This window comes from Nerophis lumbriciformis, linkage group LG02 (assembly GCF_033978685.3).
Source record: "Nerophis lumbriciformis linkage group LG02, RoL_Nlum_v2.1, whole genome shotgun sequence".
In the NCBI taxonomy this organism is placed as follows: domain Eukaryota; kingdom Metazoa; phylum Chordata; class Actinopteri; order Syngnathiformes; family Syngnathidae; genus Nerophis; species Nerophis lumbriciformis.
The window spans coordinates 66,376,165-66,400,316 of NC_084549.2; the positions used below are offsets into that span (position 1 = coordinate 66,376,165).

Consider the following 24,152-nt stretch of genomic DNA (forward strand, 5'->3'; position numbering starts at 1 on the left):
TGGAGAGTCAATCTATTTTTTTTAATCCATCAGAAATATCAAGCAACTAAAATGCGTCAAACATGGGTAAGTGCGGAGAGCGTGTTTTGCATTTTCCCATAATGCTTTGTATTGGATTTAAAAGGGTTTAATTTAAATTTTATTTAATGCTGATTGGAGTTTTTTTATTTGTTATAATATCCACAAAGTTCAATGAGCAGGATGTGTTATGTGTGACCATGTTTGTTTGTTTTTGGCACCATGACTAGGGAAGGTTGTGTGGTTTGGTCATATAAGTAAATGCTGCGCATGTAATCATATGGATGTACAATTAGCGGTCACTGGCTTGAGTTACTTTTGTTGGCCACCATATGGTGACAAAGTGGCACTTAATCTAACCGCTGGCTATTTGCATATGATATGTAAACAAAAACACACAAAAAGTTCTGGATTCGATACCCATGCCAACCAACACAGCATGTCCGCAAAATAAAGTTTGTTTCCACGGCTGCCCCTGGTGTGAGTGTTTTCACCTCGGTGACGAGCTGCAGGTCGTTGACGTAGTTCTCCTCGGTGACGATGAGCTCATGGATGTATCCCTGCCGCTTCCTCTCCATGGGACTCAGCATGTCCAGCAGGTGGAGGTCGGCGCACCCTGCAACACGCCACAGGCGGCGGCATGACACACGCGAGCCAACAAGCCAGGACTATCAAGAGGAATGGCGAGATACATACCTGAGGTCAGAACACTCATTTTCCTTCTTAAAACTAGCAAGGTCTACTTGTGGCGCTCTTCCTTTCACGGAACATCAATCCCCGCGTGACGCACAAACGCTGGAACCTCGATGTGCAAACTTTTCACTTGACCAACTTTTACGTCGCGCCAAATATTCCTCTTTGTGCCAACACTTCCTTCTTTCATTCGCTGCCGTTTTGATGACATCACTTCCTGTGCAGTACAGTATACAAGGCCCCCCCCCAACGTCACATCCAGTTTATGCCGTCCATTACTCGGTCGCCGCTTCTCAGCGTGTTTCTGTTCTCGCCATTCACTAAGTTTGGTTTATTTTGCTAACTCAATATAGGTCAAACAAAGCAGTCTGGAAAGAAGGAGGGATTCGCTGTGGACTTAGACTTAGACAGGAAGAAGATGTGGCCCGCCTTTTCATTTATTGTGGCCTTGCAAAATAATTTAATGTAGGCCACCATGTCATCTACCATGGTTCACCAAATTATTTTATGTGGCCTGCTCCATCATTTATTTGGCCCGCCACACTATTTTATATGGCCTACCACATCATTTATATAGTCTGCCACATTATTTTATGTGGCCTGCCACTTCATTTATGTGGTCCAGCACATGATTTTACGCGGCCAACCACATCTTTTATGTGGCCCGCCTTGTTATTTATTGTGGCCCTGTTAAAACTTTTATTGTGAGCCGCCAAGTCATTTAACGTGGTCCGCCACATCAATTTATGTGACCTTCTACATCATTTATTTGGTCCACCACATTATTTTTGGTGGCACGCTACGTCGTTTATTTGGCCCGCCACATTATTTCATAAGGCCTACCACTTAATTTATATGGTCCACCACATTATTTTATGTGGCCTGCCACATTATTTTATGTGGCCTGCCACATTATTTTACGTGGCCAACCACATCTTTTAAATGGCCCGCCTTGTCATTTATTGTGGCCCTGTGAAAACTTTTATTGTGAGCCGCCAAGTCATTTAAAGTGGTCCGCCACATTAATTTATGTGACCTTCTACATAATTTATTTGGTCCACCACATTATTTTATGTAGCCTGCTACATCATTTATTTGGCCCGCCACATTATTTCATAAGGCCTACCACATAATTGAACGTGACCTGCAATGTAATTGGCCACATTATTTTATGCAGCCAACCACATCTTTTATGTGACCCGCCTTGTCATTTATTGTGGCCCTGTGAAAACTTTTATTGTGAGCTGCCAAGTCATTTAATGTGGTCCTCCATATTATTTCATATGGCCCACCACATCATTTATGTGGTCCGTCACATTATTTCATATGGCCTACCAAATCAAATATGTGGTCCGCCACATTATTTTTAAATGGCCTGCCACATAATTTATGTGGCAAACCACATAATTTATGTGACACGCAACATCATTGTACGTGGTGCGCCTTGTCATGTATTGTGGCCCTGTGAAATCTTTTATTATGAACCGCCAAGTCATGTAACATGGACCACCACATTTTTTTATGTGTCCTGCTACATCATTTATTTTGCCCGCCACATTATTTCATAAAGCCTACCACATAATTGATATGGTCCGCCACATTATTTTATGTGGCCTGCCACATTATTTATGCGGCCAACCACGTGTTTTTTGTAACCCGCCATATCATTGTATGTGGCCCGCCTTGTCATTTATTGTGGCCCTGTGAAAACTTTTATTGTGAGCTGCCAAGTCATTTAATGTGGTCCTCCATATTATTTCATATGGCCTACCACATCATTTATGTGGTCCGTCACATTATTTCATATGGCCTACCACATAATTGATATGGTCCGCCACATTATTTTTACATGGCCTGCCACATAATTTATGTGGCAAACCACAAAATTTATGGGACACGCAACATCATTGTACGTGGTGCGCCTTGTCATTTATTGTGGCCCTGTGAAATCTTTATATTATGAACCGCCAAGTCATGTAACATGGTCCACCACATTTTTTTATGTGTCCTGCTACATCATTTATTTGGCCCGCCACATTATTTCATAAAGCCTACCACATAATTGATATGGTCCGCCACATTATTTTATGTGGCCTGCCACATTATTTATGCGGCCAACCACGTGTTTTTTGTAACCCGCCATGTCATTGTATGTGGCCCGCCTTATCATTTATTGTGGCTCTGTGAAATCTTTTATTGTGAACCGCCAAGTCATTAAACATGGTCCGCCACATTATTTTTTGTGACCTGCTACATCATTTATTTGGCCTGCCACATCATTTATATAGTCTGCCACATTATTTTATGTGGCCTGCCAAATCATTTATGCGGTCCATGCACATGATTTTATGCGGCCAACCACATCTTTTATGTGACTCGCCATATCATTGTACGTGGCCCGCCTTGTCATTTATCGTGGCCCTGTTAACTTTTATTGTGGTCCGCCACATTAATTTATGTGACCTTCTACATCATTTATTTGGTCCACCCACCACATTATTTTATGTAGCCTGCTACATCATTTATTTGGCCCGCCACATTATTTCATAAGGCCTACCACATAGTTTATATGGTCCGCCACATTATTTTATGCGGCCAACCACATCTTTTATGTGACCCGCCATATCACCGCCTTGTCATTTATTGTGGCCCTGTGAAAACTTGTATTGTGAGCCGCCAAGCAATTTAACGTGGTCCTCCACATTATTTCATATGGCCTACCACATCATTTATGTGGTCCGCCACTTTATTTCATATGACCTACCACATCATTTATGTGGTCCGCGACATTATTTCATATGACCTACCAAATCAAATATGTGGTCCGCCACATTATTTTACATGGCCTGCAACGTAATTAATTTGGCCTGCCACATAATTTATGTGGCAAACCACATAATTTATGTGACACGCAACATCATTGTACGTGGTGCCCCTTGTCATTTATTGTGGCCCTGTGAAATCTTTTGTGAACCGCCAAGTCATTTAACATGGTCCACCACATTATTTTATGTGTCGTGCTACATCATTTATTTTGCCCGCCACATTATTTCATAAGGCCTACCACATAATTTATATGGTCCGCCACATTATTGCATGTGGCCTGCAACGTAATTAATGTGGCCTGTCGCATTATTTTATGCGGCCAACCACATCTTTTGTGACTCGCCATATCATTGTATGTGGCCCGCCTTGTCATTTATTGTGGCCCTGTGAAAACTTTTATTGTGAGCCGCCAAGTCATTTAATGTGGTCCTTCACATTATTTCACGTGGCCTACCACATCATTTATGTGGTCCACCAAATTATTTCATATGGCCTACCACATCATTTATGTGGTCCGCCACATTATTTTACATGGCCTGCAACGTAATTAATTTGGCCTGCCACATAATTATGTGGCAAACCACATAATTTATGTGACACGCAACATCATTGTACGTGGCGCCCCTTGTCATTCATTGTGGCCCTGTGAAATCTTTTGTGAACCGCCAAGTCATTTAATGTGGTCCACCACATTATTTTATATGTCCTGCTACATCATTTATTTGGCCCGCCACATTATTTCATAAGACCTACCACATAATTTATATGGTCCACCACATTATTGTATGTGGCCTGCAACGTAATTAATGTGGCCTGTCGCATTATTTTATGCGGACAACCACATCTTTTGTGACTCGCCATATCATTGTATGTGACCCGCCTTGTCATTTATTGTGGCCCTGTTAAAACTTTTATTGTAAGCCGCCAAGTCATTTAACGTGGTCCTCCACATTATTTCAAGTGGCCTACCACATCATTTATGTGGTCCGTCACATTATTTCATATGGCCTACCACATCATTTATGTGGTCCGCCACATTATTTCATATGACCTACCAAATCAAATATGTTTATTATTTTACATGATTGTGAGCCGCCAAGTCATTTAACGTGGTCCTCCACATTATTTAATGTGGCCTACCACATCATTTATGTGGTCCACCAAATTATTTCAAATGGCCTACCAAATCACATATGTGGTCCGCCACATTATTTTACATGGCCTGCAACGTAATTAATTTGGCCTGCCACATAATTTATGTGACATGCAACATCATTGTCTTGTCATTTATTGTGGCCCTGTGAAATCTTTTATTGTGAACCACCAAGTCATTTAATGTGGTCCACCACATTATTTTTTGTGACCTGCTACATCATTTATTTGGTCTGCCACATTATTTCATAAGGCCTTCCACATCATTTATGTGGTCCGCCACGTTATTTTATATGTCCTACCAAATCAAATATGTGGTCCGCCACATTATTTTACATGGCCTGCAATGTAATGAATTTGGCCTGCCACATAATTTATGTGACACGCAACATCATTGTACGTGGCGCGCTTTGTCATTTATTGTGGCCCTGTTAAAACTTTTATTGTGAGCCGCCAAGTCATTTAATGTGGTCCTCCACATTATTTCATGTGGCCTACCATATGTGGTCCACCAAATTATTTCATATGGCCTACCACATCATTTATGTGGTCCACCAAATTATTTCAAATGGCCTACCAAATCACATATGTGGTCCGCCACATTATTTTACATGGCCTGCAACGTAATTAATTTGTCCTGCCACATAATTTATGTGGCAAACCACATCATTTATGTGACATGCAACATCATTGTCTTGTCATTTATTGTGGCCCTGTGAAATCTTTTATTGTGAACCACCAAGTCATTTAACGTCGTCCACCACATTATTTTTTGTGACCTGCTACATCATTTATTTGGCCTACCACATCATTTATGTGGTCCGCCACATTATTTCACATTGCCTACCAAATCAAATATGTGGTCCGCCACATTATTTTACATGGCCTGCAACGTAATGAATTTGGCCTGCCACACAATTTATGTGACACGCAACATCCTTGTACGTGGCGCGCCTTGTCATTTATTGTGGCCCTGTGAAATATTTTATTGTGAACCGCAAAGTCCACCACATTATTTTTTGTGACCTGCTACATCATTTATTCGGTCTGCCACATTATTTTACATGGCCTACCACATCATTGCATGTTGCCTGCCACATCATTTGACGAAATCATTAAAGGTGGTCCGCCACATTATTTTATGTGACCTGCAAAATCATTCAATTGGTCCGCCACAAAGTTTAATATGTCCTACCACGTCATTTATGTGGTCAAACACAATTTTTTAAGTAACTTGCCACTTTATTTATGTGCCGCCTCGTTATATTATTTGGCCTGTGAAAAGCTGCAAAAAAATAAAGCACTTTTTGGCAAAATGTTTCCATTGTTTCTTATGTGGAACTCTGCTTCACTATACAAACTTTGCCATTAACGAACCATGTTCATGAACCAATTAGGTTCGTAAATCGAGGTTCCACTGTGTGTAAGTGCTATGATCTTCTGATGATCAACTTGCATTAGCTTTAGTCAAACAGTAAAACTGTCCATTTTGAATTGAGCGTGTGTGTGTGTGTGTGTGTGTGTGTGAGTAACGAGGACAGGGGTCACCGGTGTGTCTCAGAGCGTTTAATCATCAGGACCAGTCAGAGTCACCGCGTCATTAAAATCTGCACCAAGGAGCACATTGGACTAATTAGCGCCGCGCTGACATTCTGTACAATGCATTCATCCTGTATGCTAATAAAATCTTTGATAAAAGAGCTCACTCACGCCTCGTTTGCACACGCACGCGCACTGACAAGTGCGGTCTGATGACGTTCATTTATTCATCGGCAAAGCCATTAAACGCCACGATGGCGGCCGGCACAATTTATCCAGGACGGTCAAATAAAAGCTCTCTACCTAAAATGGTTGCTGCTGATGAGGAGCGCCGCTCTGCTCGTTTGTTTCGAGGCTAAAGAAAATTTAAAAAAATACTGCCAGTCCCAATCGACTTTGACCCGGTAAAACGCGCGCGCGCGCCAGCAGGTTAATAACAGCTGTGCTCATTTTTTACAGAAATGTTGATCATTTCATTCCTCTTGTAAGGGTAAACATTCAAATCACAATACTGTCATCGGGACAAACAAAACAATCAAATATGGCAACCGCTACAGTACTCGTCTGTTGCTATGGGAACTAATAGGAGGAGGGATGGGTTGTGTTGTCATGGTAACTGCCCATCAGTACGAGTATAGGCCTTGAGAAAATCTGCCGCTTACTAGGGGTGCAGAAAAAATGGATTTACACCCGATTCGCAATTCTTATTTACTCCGATTCTAATTTGACTTTTAACTTTTTCGAAAATCGATATCGAAGAAAATATGTATGTATATATAAATACATAGACATATATATGTCTATATACATATATATAAACGTATATATATACAAACCCTGTTGCCATATGAGTTGGGAAATTGTGCTAGATGTAAATATAAACAGAATACAATGATTTGCAAATCATTTTCAACCCATATTCAGTTGAATATGCTACAAAGACAACATATTTGATGTTCAAACTCATAAACTTTTTTTTTTTGCAAATAATCATTAACTTTAGAATTTGATGCCAGCAACACGTGACAAAGAAGTTGGCAATAAATACTGATAAAGTTGAGGAATGCTCATCAAACACTTATTTGGAACATCCCACAGGTGAACAGGCAAATTGGGAACAGGTGGGTGCCATGATTGGGTAATAAAAGTAGATTCCATGAAATGCTCAGTCATTCCCAAACAAGGATGGGGCGAGGGTCACCACTTTGTCAACAAATGCGTGAGTAAATTGTTGAACAGTTTAAGAAAAACCTTTCTTAACCAGCTATTGCAAGGAATTTAGGGATTTCACCATCTACGGTCCGTAATATCATCAAAGGGTTCAGAGAATCTGGACAAATCACTGCACGTAAGCAGCTAAGCCCGTGACCTTCGATCCCTCAGGCTGTACTGCATCAACAAGCGACATCAGTGTGTAAAGGATATCACCACATGGGCTCGGGAACACTTCAGAAACCCGCTGTCAGTAACTACAGTTGGTCGCTACATCTGTAAGTGCAAGTTAAAACTCTCCTATGCAAGGCGAAAACCGTTTATCAACAACACCCAGAAATGCCGTCGGCTTCGCTGGGCCTGAGCTCATCTAAGATGGACTGATACAAAGTGGAAAAGTGTTCTGTGGTTTGACAAGTCCACATTTCAAATTGTTTTTGGAAACTGTGGACGTCGTGTTCTCCGGACCAAAGAGGAAAAGAACCATCCGGATTGTTATAGGCGCAAAGTTGAAAAGCCAGCATCTGTGATGGTATGGGGGTGTATTAGTGCCCAAGACATGGGTAACTTACACATCTGTGAAGGCGCCATTAATGCTGAAAGGTACATACAGGTTTTGGAGCAACATATGTTACCATCCAAGCAACGTTACCATGGACGCCCCTGCTTATTTCAGCAAGACAATGCCAAGCCACATGTTACAACAACGTGGCTTCATAGTAAAAGAGTGCGGGTACTAGACTGGCCTGCCTGTAGTCCAGATCTGTCTCCCATTGAAAATGTGTGGCGCATTATGAAGCCTAAAATAGCACAACGGAGACCCCCGGACTGTTGAACAACTTAAGCTGTACATCAAGCAAGAATGGGAAAGAATTCCACATGAGAAGCTTAAAAAATGTGTCTCCTCAGTTCCCAAACGTTTACTGAGTGTTGTTAAAAGGAAAGGCCATGTAACACAGTGGTGAACATGCCCTTTCCCGACTACTTTGGTACGTGTTGCAGCCATGAAATTCTAAGTTAATTATTATTTGCAAAAAAATAATAAAAGTTTATGAGTTTGAACATCAAATATGTTGTCTTTGTAGTGCATTCAATTGAATATGGGTTGAAAAGGATTTGCAAATCATTGTATTCCGTTTATATTTACATCTAACACAATTTCCCAACTCATATGGAAACGGGGTTTGTATATACGTGTGTGTATATATATATACACGTATACGTACATATACATATGTGTGTATATATACACGTATATATATACACATCTATACACACGTGTGTATATATACATATATAAGTATATATTTTTGTGTCTATATACATGTGTATTTATACATTTTTATGTATATATATATATGTGTGTATATATATATATATATATATAAATATATCTGTGTATATATACATATATACGTATAAATACATATGTGTATATATATATACACACATATGTATGTATACACACACACATTTTTATATAAATATTTTTTATATATTATTTTTACATATATATGTGTGTATATATACATATATATGTGTGTATTATATAGATACATAAACATATATATGTGAAAAAAAACACATATATATATATATATATATATATATAAAAATTTTGTGTGTATATATATATAAACGTGTATATATATATAAATATATCTGTGTATATATACATATATACGTATAAATACATATGTGTGTGTATATATACACATATGTATATATACACACACATATTTTTATATATATATTTTTATATATTATTTTTACATATATGTGTGTATATATACATATACATGTGTGTATTATATAGATACATAAACATATATATGTGAAAAAAACAACACATATATACAGTATATATATATATATATATATATATATATACAGTATGTATATATATATATATATATATATATATATATATATATATACATATACATATATATTTATTTATTTATTGGGGGGGCGTTGCCCAGGAATCGGAATCAGATCGAATCGTTATGTTCCCAAAAATTCACACCTCTCTTGTTCGCTATTAGGTTGGATGACAAGTATTTGGGTTTGTTGTCACGGCTCAAGGAGGAAAATACACGCAACTTTAAAGTTTTAGTGCATGACACTTCTGTCTTTTCTGCGGTGTGTCACAGTGCTACAAAAAAGAAAAGGTAAAACTCCTGTTTGTCGACTTGTGTGTGTGTGTGTGTGTGTGTGTGTGTGTGTGTGTGTGTGTGTGTGTGTGTGTGTGTGTGTGTGTGTGTGTGTGTGTGTGTGGGTAAGTCCTACCACAGTAGGTACGGTTGTATTCTTGCCTCATTCCTGTGAGAATCCTGCGTGTGACTGAAGCACTGAGGAGTGGGACAATCCAGGACTCGCACTGGGTAGCATCTTTGAGCAGATAATACTGCATCGTCTCTTTCTCTTTCGGACTTACCAGGCTTTAATTAGGTCAGGGATGAGGCAAAAACCAACCTGGTGTCAAATACACACCTTTGCAGCAAGAGCAGCTGGAATGATTCACGAGTACCGAATGTATGCGTGTGATCGTCATAGCAACAGACAAGCCAACAAAACACAAACATAAAAAAAACATACGTCATTAAAATGTTAAAAACGACTGTGTGTGTGCAGTTCAATTCCCAAACGTTGTACCGAGTTGAGTTTGCTACCGCTTTGTTAAGCCGCGACGACGCTCCAGCTGCTCGCTTCCTCAATGCGACCGGCTTCCTCCGCCAGCACGTTAAAAGTTTAGCATTGCGAGTCGTCCTCCGGCAGATAGTGGGTCTTTCTGTGAAGCTGTGGGGGAGCGGGAGGGGTTAGTAGGGGAAGGGGGCGGAGCCGGTACTTTTCCACCGACAGGTGAGCAAAGCTGCTGAACCAGAGCGAGGTCGGAATACAAGTCGAAGCAGAGAGCCGCTGGTTCTGACAGTGACAGAAAGTCCCTTAAAGCCACAAAACGACCCACTATCCACTTCGCCACGCAAGCTTTGGGCCGTGTCACCGTGCGTGCGTTTGTGTGTGTGTGTGTGTGTGTGTGTGTGTGTGTGTGTACAGTCACAGTCAAAACAACTACATGTAAATGAGTCCAATCAGGGAGTCGTGCCTCCGCCTCTCTACTCACTGCTCAAAGAACAGGAGGAGGAAAGATGGCGGCGAGGCGAGCAGAGGAGCCACGCACAGACAGACAGACGTCTCGCCACCGGCAGGGGTGTGGGGGGAAGGGAGTGGGGGGGGGGCGCGCTCTAACGTTACGGTCCGTCTGTCTGTCTGTTTCTCTGGCTTCTATTGGTGGAGGCCATTTCCCCGGGTCATGTGACCTCTCGCTGCTGTCCCATTGCTTGAGTGGCCTAGTGGGCGTGGCCTAGTGGGTCTCTTTGAGGGCTTTGAGGAGAGAGGGGTTCTGGGTAATGATATGATCCTAGAGAGAGGAGGACAACAACAACATCAACAAAAACAACTAAACAAAACAACAACAACAACAACAACAACAACAGGTTGGGTGCTAGGTGGGTGGAGCGTGCAGCGAGGCATGGGCGGGTGTGCAGGTAGATGTAGAGCATCTAGAGCAGGCTTGTGCATTTATGCAAATAAGGTTGTCAATTTCAATATCTATGAATATACTCCTTCGATATCTATCCATTTTTCTACCGCTTATTCATCACAGGGTCACGGGGGGGGGCTGGAGTCTATCCCAGTTGAGCGCATAATAAAAATAAATCACTAAATTCCGGAATACAAACCACTACTTTTTGTACATATGTAATATGTACAATATAGACACTGTAAGTATATATATAATGTAGTAACAGACGCCTTCATAATAATATGTAATATGTACAATATACACACTGCAAGTATATATATATATATATATATATATATATATATATATATATATATATATATATATATATATATATATATAAATAATGTAGTAACAGACACCTTCATAACAATATGTACAATATACACACTACAAGTATATATATAATGTAGTAACAGACACCTTCATAATAATATGTAATATGTACAATATACACACTGCAAGTATATATATATATATATATATATATATATATATATATATATATATATATATATATATATATATATAATGTAGTAACAGACACCTTCATAAAAAGATGTAATATGTACAATATACACACTGCAAGTATATATATAATGTAGTAACAGACACCTTCATAATAATATGTAATATGTACAATAAACACACTGCAAGTATATATATATATATATATATATATATAAAATGTAGTAACAGACACTTTCATAATAACATGTAATATGTACAATATACACACTGCAAGTATATATATAATGTAATAACAGACACCTTCATAATAATATGTAATATGTACAATATACACACTGTAAGTATATATATATATATATATATATATATATATATATATATAATGTAGTAACAGACACCTTCATAACAATATGTACAATATACACACTGCAAATATATATATATATAATGTAGTAACAGACACCTTCATAATAAGATGTAATATGTACAATATACACAGTGCAAGTATATATATAATGTAGTAACAGACACCTTCATAATAATATGTAATATGTACAATATACACACTGCAAGTATATATATAATGTAGTAACAGACACCTTCATAATAAGATGTAATATGTACAATATACACACTGCAAGTATATATATAATGCAGTAACAGACACCTTCATAATAAGATGTAATATGTACAATATACACACTGCAAGTATATATATATAATGTGGTAACAGACACCTTCATAATAATATGTAATATGTACAATATTTACCGTATTTTGTTCCTTTAATCAATGCTGGAAGTAATTCCTCGCCGCATTCATTTCCGTTTCCATAGCAATGTGCTTTCGACTTCCGGCAACAAATTTGTGTCCTGCCTCTGGAAACAAACGCGAGTCTTCTGATCGTGGCAGACTTGGTAACAAACAACAAAGACGACTATTTTTGGACAAATTACGATTCACAACCTTATATTTTTGAAGCTGAATATACTGAGGATGAACTACTGCTTCTACAAGCAAGCACGAAGAAAGAGTGAGACGTTGGAGCAGACGGAAGCCGAGAGAGTGAGTTTGGCGTGACTTTGACGATATAAACGGGGAATTTAAAGCCATGCTATTTCAACATAAATGGAGTGCTTGCCCAAATAAACCGGAAAAAATGTCCCCGGCCAGCTGGACCAAACAGACAACTGTCCATCGAGTAAGTCACACTTTATACTGATCATGATACACGCAGCACGTCATGCGTGTTATTGCAACTACAGTACATACACTGTCTGGCTAGTGTGAACTAACAAATCATGAAATAATACTTTACAGATACTGTAATATGATTGTTCATGTTTTTCACACAGTACAAATTGGTGTCCTATCACAGTGTTGTGCATCACAAACTCAAACGCGTTTCGTTCTGACGCAGTTGCTAGCTTATCTCATTTTGTTGCTAGCTTTTACGGCTAATACCGTAGCACGCCGATGTGTTACTACGCTACAAAAATAGTTCCTCGGTGTTCACTCTTACAATAACAATGTTGCTACAGCTTGGTTATTATACAGGTTACAGAACGTAAATTAAGTATTGTTGACGGTTTTTTAATACATTTTTAAAGTGATTTAGAGGTAGAATTGATTGCTAACATTATCTACATTGCTTGCCACCTAGAACGAGCCCATTTTTACATGTTAGAATGCAAAAAAATAAATAATTTTGTCTTCTTGTGTCTCATAATGATTGTGAACGATAGGCAAAATTCACCAAAAAAGTGCAGTTACTCTAAGGGGGCCAAATCGGCAACAGGCTTCCATAAATAATTCAATATTTGGAAACACTGGATAATTTTTTTTCAGACGACAAGCAGCAAGACTAGAGGAAAAAGTGTTGTAGCTAGAGAGATTATCGGCTGATAAATGCTTTAAAATGTAATATCGGAAATTATCGGTTTCAAAAAGTAAAATTAATGACTTTTTAACATACTTGCCAACCTTGAGACCTCCGATTTCGGGAGGTGGGGGGAGGGGGTGGGGTGGGCGTGGTCGGGGTGGGACGGGGGCGTGGTTGGGGGCGTGGCTAAAAGGGGAGGAGTATATTTACAGCTAGAATTCACCAAGTCAAGTATTTCATATATATACATATATATATATATATATATATATATATATATATATATATATATATATATATATATATAAGAAATACTTGACGTTCAGTGAATTCTAGCTATATATATATATATATATATTTTATTATTTATTATATATATATATATATATATATATATATATATATAAAATGAATACTTGAATTTCAGTGTTCATTTATTTACACATATACACACACATAACACTCATCTACTCATTGTTGAGTTAAGGGTTGAATTGTCCATCCTTGTTCTATTCTCTGTCACTAGTTTTCGAACCATGCTGAACACCCTCTCTGATGATGCATTGCTGTGTAGCACGCACAAAAGTGCTTTCATCAAATGCACTAGATGGCAGTATTGTCCTGTTTAAGAGTGTCACAACATTGCTGTTTACGGCAGACGAACTGCTTTACGGTATACAAAAAAGTGACTGCTGTTGTTGTGTGTTGTTGCCACGCTGGGAGGACGTTAATGAAACTGCCTAACAATAAACCCACATAAGAAACCAAGAACTCGCCCTCCATCATTCTATAGTTATAACGTGATTGGGCAGGTACGCTTTTTTATATTGTGGAGGACCTGAGTCCGCCTGAATTTCGGGAGATTTTCGGGAGAAAATTTGTCCCGGGAGGTTTTCGGGAGAGGCGCTGAATTTCGGGAGTCTCCCGGAAAATCCGGGAGGGTTGGCAAGTATGCTTTTTAAAACGCCGCTGTGCGGAGCGGTACATATCCGATAATTTCGCCACATCTAGTGTGTGTGTGACAATCATTGGTACAGAAAACACGGACGTAGGGCATATACTTGACAACCCTCCAGATTTTCCCGGGAGACTCCCGAATTTCAGTGCCCCTCCCGAAAATCTCAAGGGGCAACCACTCTCCCGAATTTCTCCCGATGTCCAACAATATTGGGGGCGTGCTTTAAAGGCACTGCCTTTAGCGTCCTCTACAACCTGTCGTCACGTCCGCTTTTCCTCCATACAAACAGCATGCCGGCCCATTCACATAACATATGCGGCTTTTACTCAGACATAAGTGAATTCAATCAATCAATCAATCAAAGTTTACTTATATAGCCCTAAATCACGAGTGTCTCAAAGATCTGCACAAGCCACAACGACATCCTTGGCTCAGATCCCACATCAGGGCAAGGAAAAACTCAAACCCAATGGGTTTACAATGAGAAAACATGTTTTACTTGGCTCTCTCTTAAAGTATAACAACAGAAAACAGTAATTATTCATTTAAAAAAGTTTTTTGCATTTCTGCTGCTACATCAGGCAAATAACTAATCATTTTATGTGATATGTAGCTCTTGCCCCAAAGTGTAAATAAGAAAACAAACTAATTAGATAAATAGTATTACTGTTACTAATTGCTATGAAGTAGAACATGGGAATGATTAAGTGAGCTCTGCTTCCTCCTACTTCTTTTCGAAAATGGAAATATTTGAAATGTGTCTTAATTTATAACTGTCAAGGCATACTTGATCAACAGCCATGCAGGTCACACTGAGGGTGGCCGTATAAACAACTTTAACACTGTTACAAATATGCGCCACACTGTGAACCCACACCAAACAAGAATGACAAAACACATTTTGGGAGAACATCCGCACCGTAACACAACATAAACATCCATCCATCCATCCATCCATCCATCTTCTTACGCTTATCCGAGGTCGGGTCGCGGGGGCAGCAGCCTAAGCAGGGAAGCCCAGACTTCCCTCTCCCCAGCCACTTCGTCCAGCTCTTCCTGTGGGACCCCGAGGCGTTCCCAGGCCAGCCGGGAGACATAGTCTTCCCAACGTGTCCTGGGTCTTCCCCGCGGCCTCCTACCGGTCGGACGTGCCCTAAACACCTCCCTAGGGAGGCGTTCGGGTGGCATCCTGACCAGATGCCCGAACCAACTCATCTGGCTCCTCTCGATGTGGAGGAGCAGCGGCTTTACTTTGAGCTCCCCCCGGATGGCAGAGCTTCTCACCCTATCTCTAAGGGAGAGCCCCGCCACCCGGCGGAGAAAACTCATTTCGGCCGCTTGTACCCATAACATAAACACAACAGAACAAATACCCAGAAACCCTTGCAGCACTAACTCTTCCGGGACACTATAATATACACCCCCTGTGGTAATCTGCTCATTTCTATTGTTGTCTACTGCTTTCTTCAGACACATTTGTATTTTGACTCGCCAGCGGACTCACTAGTTCGTCTTGTGCATCATCTCAGGTTTGCTTGTATTTTTCCTAGCCTTGTCTAGCGCTTTTATTTTTGTACTTTGTTTTTTCAGTATTACTTCTTTCATGAAGTATATCTCCTAGCCTTGTTTAGCGCTTTTGGTTTTTTGTTTACTCATTTATATTGGTAGTTTTTACATGGTGTGTTTTTGCCACCATCGCCTTTGTTTTTGCTATTGTGTGCTACCTCTTGAATAAAGAGAAAGACTATTGACAGCACGCTAAACGTCTCTGCATCCTTGGGATCCACCACACCAGATCGTTACACCCCCGCAAAATAACGTGTTAATTCCACGACTGTATATATCGGTATCGGTTGATATCGGAATCAGTAATTAAGAGTTGGACAATATCGGAATATCGGATATCGGCAAAAAAGCCATTATCGGACATCTCTAGTTGTAGCGTTTGGTACAGACGATACTGAAAAAAGCAGGTATTGATGTATTTTGTGCGTGTCGGTATGGACTTGGTATTGATTGAAGTAACGATACTTTTGACACCACTAATGAAATGTCACTTAAAGAATGATTTGCAACACACCAGGTTGGAGAACTGCTCTAGAAACTCTGCATCTATGGTGGATCATGCCAGGGTGCGTGCAGAGAGAGAGAAAACACCAATGCTAATAAAGAAACACATGCAGGAACACACACATCATGTGAACACTCAAAGACATGGTGTGTGTGCGTGTGTGTGGCTGGAGATGTTATTAAAGAGACCCAGAGGAGAGTCGAGGTCAGAGGTCAAAGCAACCTGGGGTCAAATGGAGAGAGAGGGACACTGACTGTGGTGTGTGTGAGTGTGTGTTGTGTACTTGTAAGAGAACTTTGTATCACACCAAGAAGACGTTTCAGTTTGTGACACACGCAACATGTGACACGGTGTGTGTGTGTGTGTGTGTGTGCACTCACACTGCGTGCTGGGGTCCGTGTCCGTCGTGAGCTTGACGTAGTTGCTCGGAAACAGACCCTCCCGGCCGTTGAGCTCTCCTTTCCACCAATCGCAGTCGTCCTTGCTGAGCACGGTGATCACCTGACCCTTCTGGAAGGCCAGCTCGTCGTCATTCTGAGCCACGTAGTCGTACATGCCGATCACCTGGCACACAGCTGCGCAAACAGCGTGCCGCACGATTTACACTCCTCCCCATACAGTAATACGTGTGTGTGTGTGTGTGTGTGTGTGTGTGTGTGTGTGTGTGTGGGTGGGTGAGCACCTGTGCTGGCAGGGGCCAGTTTAGGCGGGGTGGGCTCAGTGGGCGTGGTCTTGCTGGTGCTGGGACTGAGCAGCTTGACGTAATTGGCGGGAAACCAGCCAATTTGGCGCTTTTTGCCCCGGGCCTGGACCAATCAGAGCACAGCACGTCATCAGGATGCACAACAAACAGCTTCATGGCGTCTTTAACCCTTTGGTCGACCTGATTCAAAACTACGCCAAGACTGCTAAGTGACGAAAAACGGACGTGCCCAAAAAAGGGTTAAGTAAGCCAGTGTTTTTCAACCACTGTGCCGCGGCACACTAGTGTGCCGTGAGATACAGTCTGGTGTGCCGTGGGAGATTATCTAAATTCACCTATTTGGGTTAAAAAAGTATTTTTTGCAAACCAGTAATTATAGTCTGCAAATGATGTGTTGTTGTTGAGTGTCGGTGCTGTCTAGAGCTCGGCAGAGTAACCATGTAATACTCTTCCCTATCAGTAGGTGGCACCCGGTTGCTAGTTGCTTTGTAGATGTCGGAAACAGAGGGAGGCAGTTTGAAGATAAAAAGGTGTTTAACGTTTAAACCAAAAATAAACAAACAGGTGAGTGCCCCTAAGAAAAGTAATTGAAGCTTAGGGAAGGCTATGCAGAACGAAACTAAAACTAAACTGGCTACAAAGTAAACAAAAACAGAACGCTGGACGACAGCAAAGACTTACTGCAGAGCAAAGACGGCGTCCACAATGTACATCCGAACATGACATGACAATCAACAATGTCCCCACAAAGAAGGACAAAAACAACTGAAATATTCTTGATTGCTAAAATAAAGTAGATGCGGGAAATATCGCTCAAAGGAAGACATGAAACTGCTACAGGAAAATACCAAAAAAAAAGAGGAAAAGCCACCAAAATAGGAGTGCAAGACAAGAACTAAAACACTACACACAGGAAAACAGCAAAAAAATACAAATAAGTCAGGGCGTGATGTGACAGGTGGTGACAGTACACCTACTTTGAGACAAGAGCTATACTGATGCATGCTTGGTTATGCTTTAAAGTCATATCCAACAATTGTGACGACGACTTTTTACTGTCAACTGAGTTTCGTTTTTAGTGATTTCTGCTGGTGGTGTGCCTCCGCATTTTTTCAACGCAGAAAATGTGCCTTGGCTCAAAAAAGGTTGAAAAACACTGAAGTAAGCCATACATTTTTTTTTCTCGAAACTGTCAACGCTTAAAATTCTTCAACAGTTTCAGGCCTATCCGTAGATATAAAGTTGGTATTTATTTGTTATGTTTTTTTTTATGTTATGCTCTTTTTGAAAAAAAACAAAAAAAAAACTAATTTTTTATAATCGCAAAAACACAAAATATGCATAATTTCAAAAAAGAAATAGCAAAGTGGAGTATTTTAGATTAGGTAATTACAGCCTTTAATAGGTCAATACGTCATAATACTGGTTTTGATTAGGGATGTCCGATAAATGCGTTAAAATGTAATATCGGAAATTATCGGTATCGTTTTTTTAAATATCGGTATCTTTAAAAAAAAAAAAGTTTATTAAATCAACATAAAAAACACAAGATACACTTACAATTAGTGCACCAACCCAAAAAACCTCCCTCCCCCATTTACACTCATTCACACAAAAGGGTTGTTTCTTTCTGTTATTAATATTCTGGTTCCTACATTATATATCAATATATATCAACACAGTCTGCAAGGGATACAGTCCGTAAGCACACATGATTGTGCGTGCTGCTGGTCCACTAATAGTACTAAACCTTTAACAGTTAATTTGACTAATTTCCATTCATTACTAGTTTCTATGTAACTGTTTTTATATTGTTTTACTTTCTTTTTTATTCAAGAAAAAGTATTTAATTTATTTATCTTATTTTATAACAATTTTTAAAAAGTACCTTATTTCACCATACCTGGTTGTCCAAATTAGGCATAATAATGTGTTAATTCCACGACTGCATATATCGGTTGATATTGGTATCGGTTGATATCGGTATCGGTAATTAAAGAGTTGGACAATATCGGAATATCGGATATCGGCAAAAAGCCATAATCGGACATCCCTAATTTTGATGCATTATTATTTTGGGAACAATGACAGTTTTTTCCAAAAACTCACGATATCCTTACTTAGCCGAAAAACAGACACACTCAAAAAACTGTTATATATGAGTCAAATATTATTTTGTTTTAAACTTTCAATGCTTTAAATGTATTCAACAGTTTCAGACTTATCTGTAGATATAACGTATTTATAAAGTTGTAATGTTTTTTTCCATGTTTTATGTACTTTTTGAAAAAATAAATAAATAAATAAATAAATATTATTTTGGGGAAAATCACAAAATATGTAATATTTTCCAAAGAGGAGTTGCAAAGAGAATACTTTAAATGAGGTAATTACAGCCTTTAATAGGTCTATATTCATAAAAACACTGATTTTGATTACGGTACTTATTATTTTTGGAACAGGAGTGTTGTTTCTAAAAACTCACACTATCCCTACTTAGCTGAAAAATGTTGTAAGTTGGTCACATATTATTTTGTTTTAAACTTTCAACACATTAAATTATTTTCAACAGCTTCAGACCTATCCATAGTTATAATTTTTTTTTTTATATACAGTTTTATTATTTTTTCATTGTTTAATGCTCTTTGTAAAAAAAAAAGAAGTAAAAAAAAAAAGTGTTATTTTTCAGAAAATCCCAAAATATGCAATATTTCCCCAAATTAGTTGGAATACTTAAGATGAGGTAATTACAGCCCATAATAATGTAATAATTTATAACAGTGATTTTCATGCATTATTATTTTTGAATTAGTGACTACTATTATGAATACTATTCCTTCTAAAAGTGTTTAAAATCGTGTATGATTTATTTTTAAACTTTAAACGCTTCAAATCTTTCAGCAGCTTCAGCCGTATCCATAGATATTAAGTTGTTTTTTATGTCTTTTAAATTGTATTATGTTTTTGTAAAAAAATAAATAAATAAATAAATAAATAAAAAGTATATACCGGTACCTTATATAATTAAAAAATTTTTTTTTTTTTTTTTTAAATAAATAATACATAAATTAAATGTGTATATATATATATATATATATATAACTTTTTTTTCCATTACGAGAAAAACACAAAATAGAGTTTTCCAAAAAAATTGTTTCAAAGTGGAATATTTGAGATTAGGTTTCGCATGGGGTTGCACGATGGAGCAGGGGTAGCGCTCGTGCTTCACAGCGGTTCGATTGCCGGGCTCAAAGTCTTTCTGTGTGGAGTTTGCACGTTCTCCCTGGAACTGCATGGGTTTTCTCTACAGGTACCAACACCAAAATGGTCCCCAATGTGTGAATGTGAGTGTGATTGCTTGTCTGCCTGTGTTGGCCCTGCGGTGAGGTGGCGGCGACTTGCCCAGGGTGTACCCCGCCTTCCCCCCAAGTGCAGCTGGGATGGGCTCCCCCGGGACGGACAGGCGGTAGAAAATGGATGGATGGAAGGTATTTGCACCTATTTTTTAACCTTTGTTTTAACGTAAATAACATTGAAGACGCCACCACTTGAAATTACATAACCACATACTCTGTCGCCATCTATGGATTTTGTGGCGGTATTACACATACACGCACTGACAATGGACACAAATTGTCTCATACTTGCCAACCCTCCCGGATTTTCCGGGAGACTCCCGAAATTCAGCGTCTCTCCCGAAAACCTCCCGGGACAAATTTTCTCCTGAAAATCTCCCGAAATTCAGGCGGAGCTGGAGGCCACGCCCCCTCCAGCTCCATGCAGACCTGAGTGACGTGTTGACAGCCTGTTCACACGTCCGCTTTCCCACAATATAAACAGCTAATGATCGAGGGCGAGTTCTTGGTTTCTTATGTGGGTTTATTGTTAGGCAGTTTCATTAACGTCCTCCCAGCGCGGTAACAACACGCAACAACAGCAGTCAAGTTTCCGTCTACCGTAAAGCAGTTCGTCTGCCGTAAACAGCAATGTTGTGACACTTTTAAACAGGACAATACTGCCATCTACTGTACATGCATATGTGACCCACCCATAATGTGTCACATTTTTGTGTTGATTTATTTATTTTATTTTGTGGTTTGAATTTGTTTTTGGAGCTGTCATTACACATTTATCAGTATTCACATTGGTCAGTAGGGGGCAGTAGGGCGTTTCTTCCCAATTGAATGCTATCACCTGCAGACCGGAAGTGTCTTGTCATTCTGATGAGAGTGACCAGTCTGTGAACAATTGAAACATCCTGTGTGCTTTTTCCTCCTGGATAACAGGTTAGTTTTGGTGAATCAACTCACTGAATAATATCCATGTGATCTTTATAAGTTTAAGTACACATTCTGACGGTGGAGCCTAACTCTAAAGTGTTTGTGAGTTGTAGTTTGTATTTGTGAATGAATCCAGTGCACAGCTGCAGTAATCAATACAAAATGGCGACGTGAGTACGCAATGTTTATATAGGGACTTCTGATCCTAATTCAGACTCCCAAATTAGAGCTCCCGTGTTCTTATTGATTTTATAATGTATATTTGTATAATGTGTGTGTTCTGAAATAGTGACAGAGAATAGAACAAGGATGGACAATTCAACCCTTAACTCAACAATGAGTAGATGAGTGTTATGTGTGTGTATATGTGGAAAAAAATGAACACTGAAATTCAAGTATTTCTTTTATATATATATATATATATATATATATATATATATATATATATATATATATACATATCTAGAATTCACTGAAAGTCAAGTATTTCTTATATATATATATATATATATATATATATATATATATATATATATTAACCACGCCCCCCGCCCCACCCCCGAGCACGCCCCCACCCCCACCCCCCACCTCCCGAAATCGGAGGTCTTAAGGTTGGCAAGTATGAATTGTCTTCAAAACCACTTTTACACACCTTTGTGTAGCATTAATAACCCACCACGATCATTGTTTATTGCATTTGAGTCGTTCAGTTTGAAGGAACACTTATGCAAAAACACTACATGTGAATAATATGTCTCTCCCATTAACTAGTGGTTGAGAAGTGCAATTACACCCAGGACAAATTGTCCTTGTATTTGGAAAGGAGATGCTTAGATCCATTCAGTATTTGTAGTGAAAGCATTATAACATGTCAGAATTTCAGTATATTAAAAAATATGTGTTACAATGGGAGTTAATGGGTAACCAAAACTTAAGTGTATAGTAAATTAATATCTCTAATTTGGAATATCTTTGCAAAAAGTGCCATGATGCCATTTTAAAGATACATTTGTCCAAAACTATGTGGTCAAGTTTCAGCCCTCTAACCTTTAAATGTAACTGATTTGTAAAAGATGGAAAAAATAAATGCAGAATATGTGCATTTTTGGAGGGTGTTAAATGCGTTCTAATGTACCTGAAGTTCCCCCTCCCACCAGCCCCCAGGGTTCTTCTTCCTGATGAGGATGAGCTGGCCTGGCGCTAATGTCAGCTGCTCGGCTCCTGTCGCACAGTAGGGGGCGATGACCTGGGCAATCTCTGATGAAGAGACAGGGGAGCAAGTATTAAATGGTCATATTTGGACCAACTTCACTGGACTAATAAAACAAAATGTGATATAAATACAAATGTAACTAATACACAGAGATACCTCGGTTAAACACGCCACGCTTTTCTTCTGAATCGGTTTTTGATCGACAAAAGTTTGCCCCAGTTTCCATAATCTGTCTTAGGTATTGTACGACCAAAACATAGCACGTAACAAACCAGTCCGTTCTCCCGCGAATCATTCTGCGGAACGGAGTGCCCAAACAAAGAATCAGACAAGTTGGTGATTCAGTCTCTGTGCTTTTACGTATTTATCCAGTATCACTGCACAATAATCCTCATGGGACCAAAAAAAGTTGCGAGTTGTAGCATACAAAGTATGCTGTTGGGTTGCAGAGCAATGACAGTGTGACGTGTTGTGTTGTAGAGTGAATTACGTAGTTAGCCACATTGCCATACTTGCCAACCCTCCCGGATTTTCCGGGAGACTCCCGAAATTCAGCGCCTCTCCCGAAAACCTCGCGGGACAAATTTTCTCCCGAAATTCAGGCGGACTCAGGTCCTCCACAATATAAAAAAGCGTACCTGCCAAATCACGTTATAACTATAGAATGATGGAGGGCGAGTTCTTGGTTTCTTATGTGGGTTTATTGTTAGGCAGTTTCATTAACGTCCTCCCAGCGTGGCAACAACACACAACAACAGCAGTCACTTTTTTGTATACCGTAAAGCAGTTCGTCTGCCGTAAACAGCAATGTTGTGACACTCTTAAACAGGACAATACTGCCATCTAGTGCATTTGATGAAAGCACTTTTGTGCGTGCCACACATCAATGCATCATCAGAGAGGGTGTTCAGCATGGTTCGAAAAATAGTGACAGAGAATAGAACAAGGATGGACAATTCGACCCTTAGCTCAACAATGAGTAGATGAGTGTTATGTGTGTGTATATGTGTAAATAAATGAACACTGAAATTCAAGTATTTATTTTATATATATATATATATATATATATATATATATATATATATATATATATATATATAATAAAATATATATATATATATATATATAATTAAAAAATAATAATAATAAAATAAAAAATAAAAATATATATATATATATATATATAGCTAGAATTCACTGAACGTCAAGTATTTCTTGTATATATATATATATATATATATATATATATATATATATATATATATATATATATATATATATTTATATATATATATATATATGAAATACTTGACTTGGTGAATTCTAGCTGCAAATATACTCCTCCCCTTTTAGCCACGCCCCCAACCACGCCCCCGTCCCACCCCGACCACGCCCACCCCCACCCCCACCCCCTCCCCCACCTCCCGAAATCGGAGGTCTCAAGGTCGGCAAGTATGCACATTGCTAAAAATAACTCCAAAAAAAAAAAAGTGCGGATTTGGATGAAACTTTCAGGAAATGTCAGAAATGGGATAAGGAACACGTCTT

At 39.0% G+C, this 24,152-nt stretch overlaps 1 protein-coding gene across 3 annotated transcripts in view; it reads right to left on the reverse strand.

Moving 5' to 3' along the window:
• The window catches only part of itsn1 (intersectin 1 (SH3 domain protein)), a 145,821-nt gene that overhangs the window by 17,510 nt on the left and 104,159 nt on the right, over window positions 1-24,152 (reverse strand). For 2 of the 3 annotated variants that reach the window (XM_061966681.1, XM_061966672.1), the window contains 4 exons: window positions 22,527-22,648; window positions 17,091-17,214; window positions 16,789-16,983; window positions 513-634 (listed from right to left, as the gene is read on the reverse strand). In XM_061966681.1, coding sequence (XP_061822665.1) covers window positions 513-634; window positions 16,789-16,983; window positions 17,091-17,214; window positions 22,527-22,648 — 563 coding nt within the window. Of the gene's footprint in view, window positions 1-512; window positions 635-9,408; window positions 10,862-16,788; window positions 16,984-17,090; window positions 17,215-22,526; window positions 22,649-24,152 lie in introns of those variants that run through there. The other variant, XM_061966690.1, reaches the window with a different exon arrangement.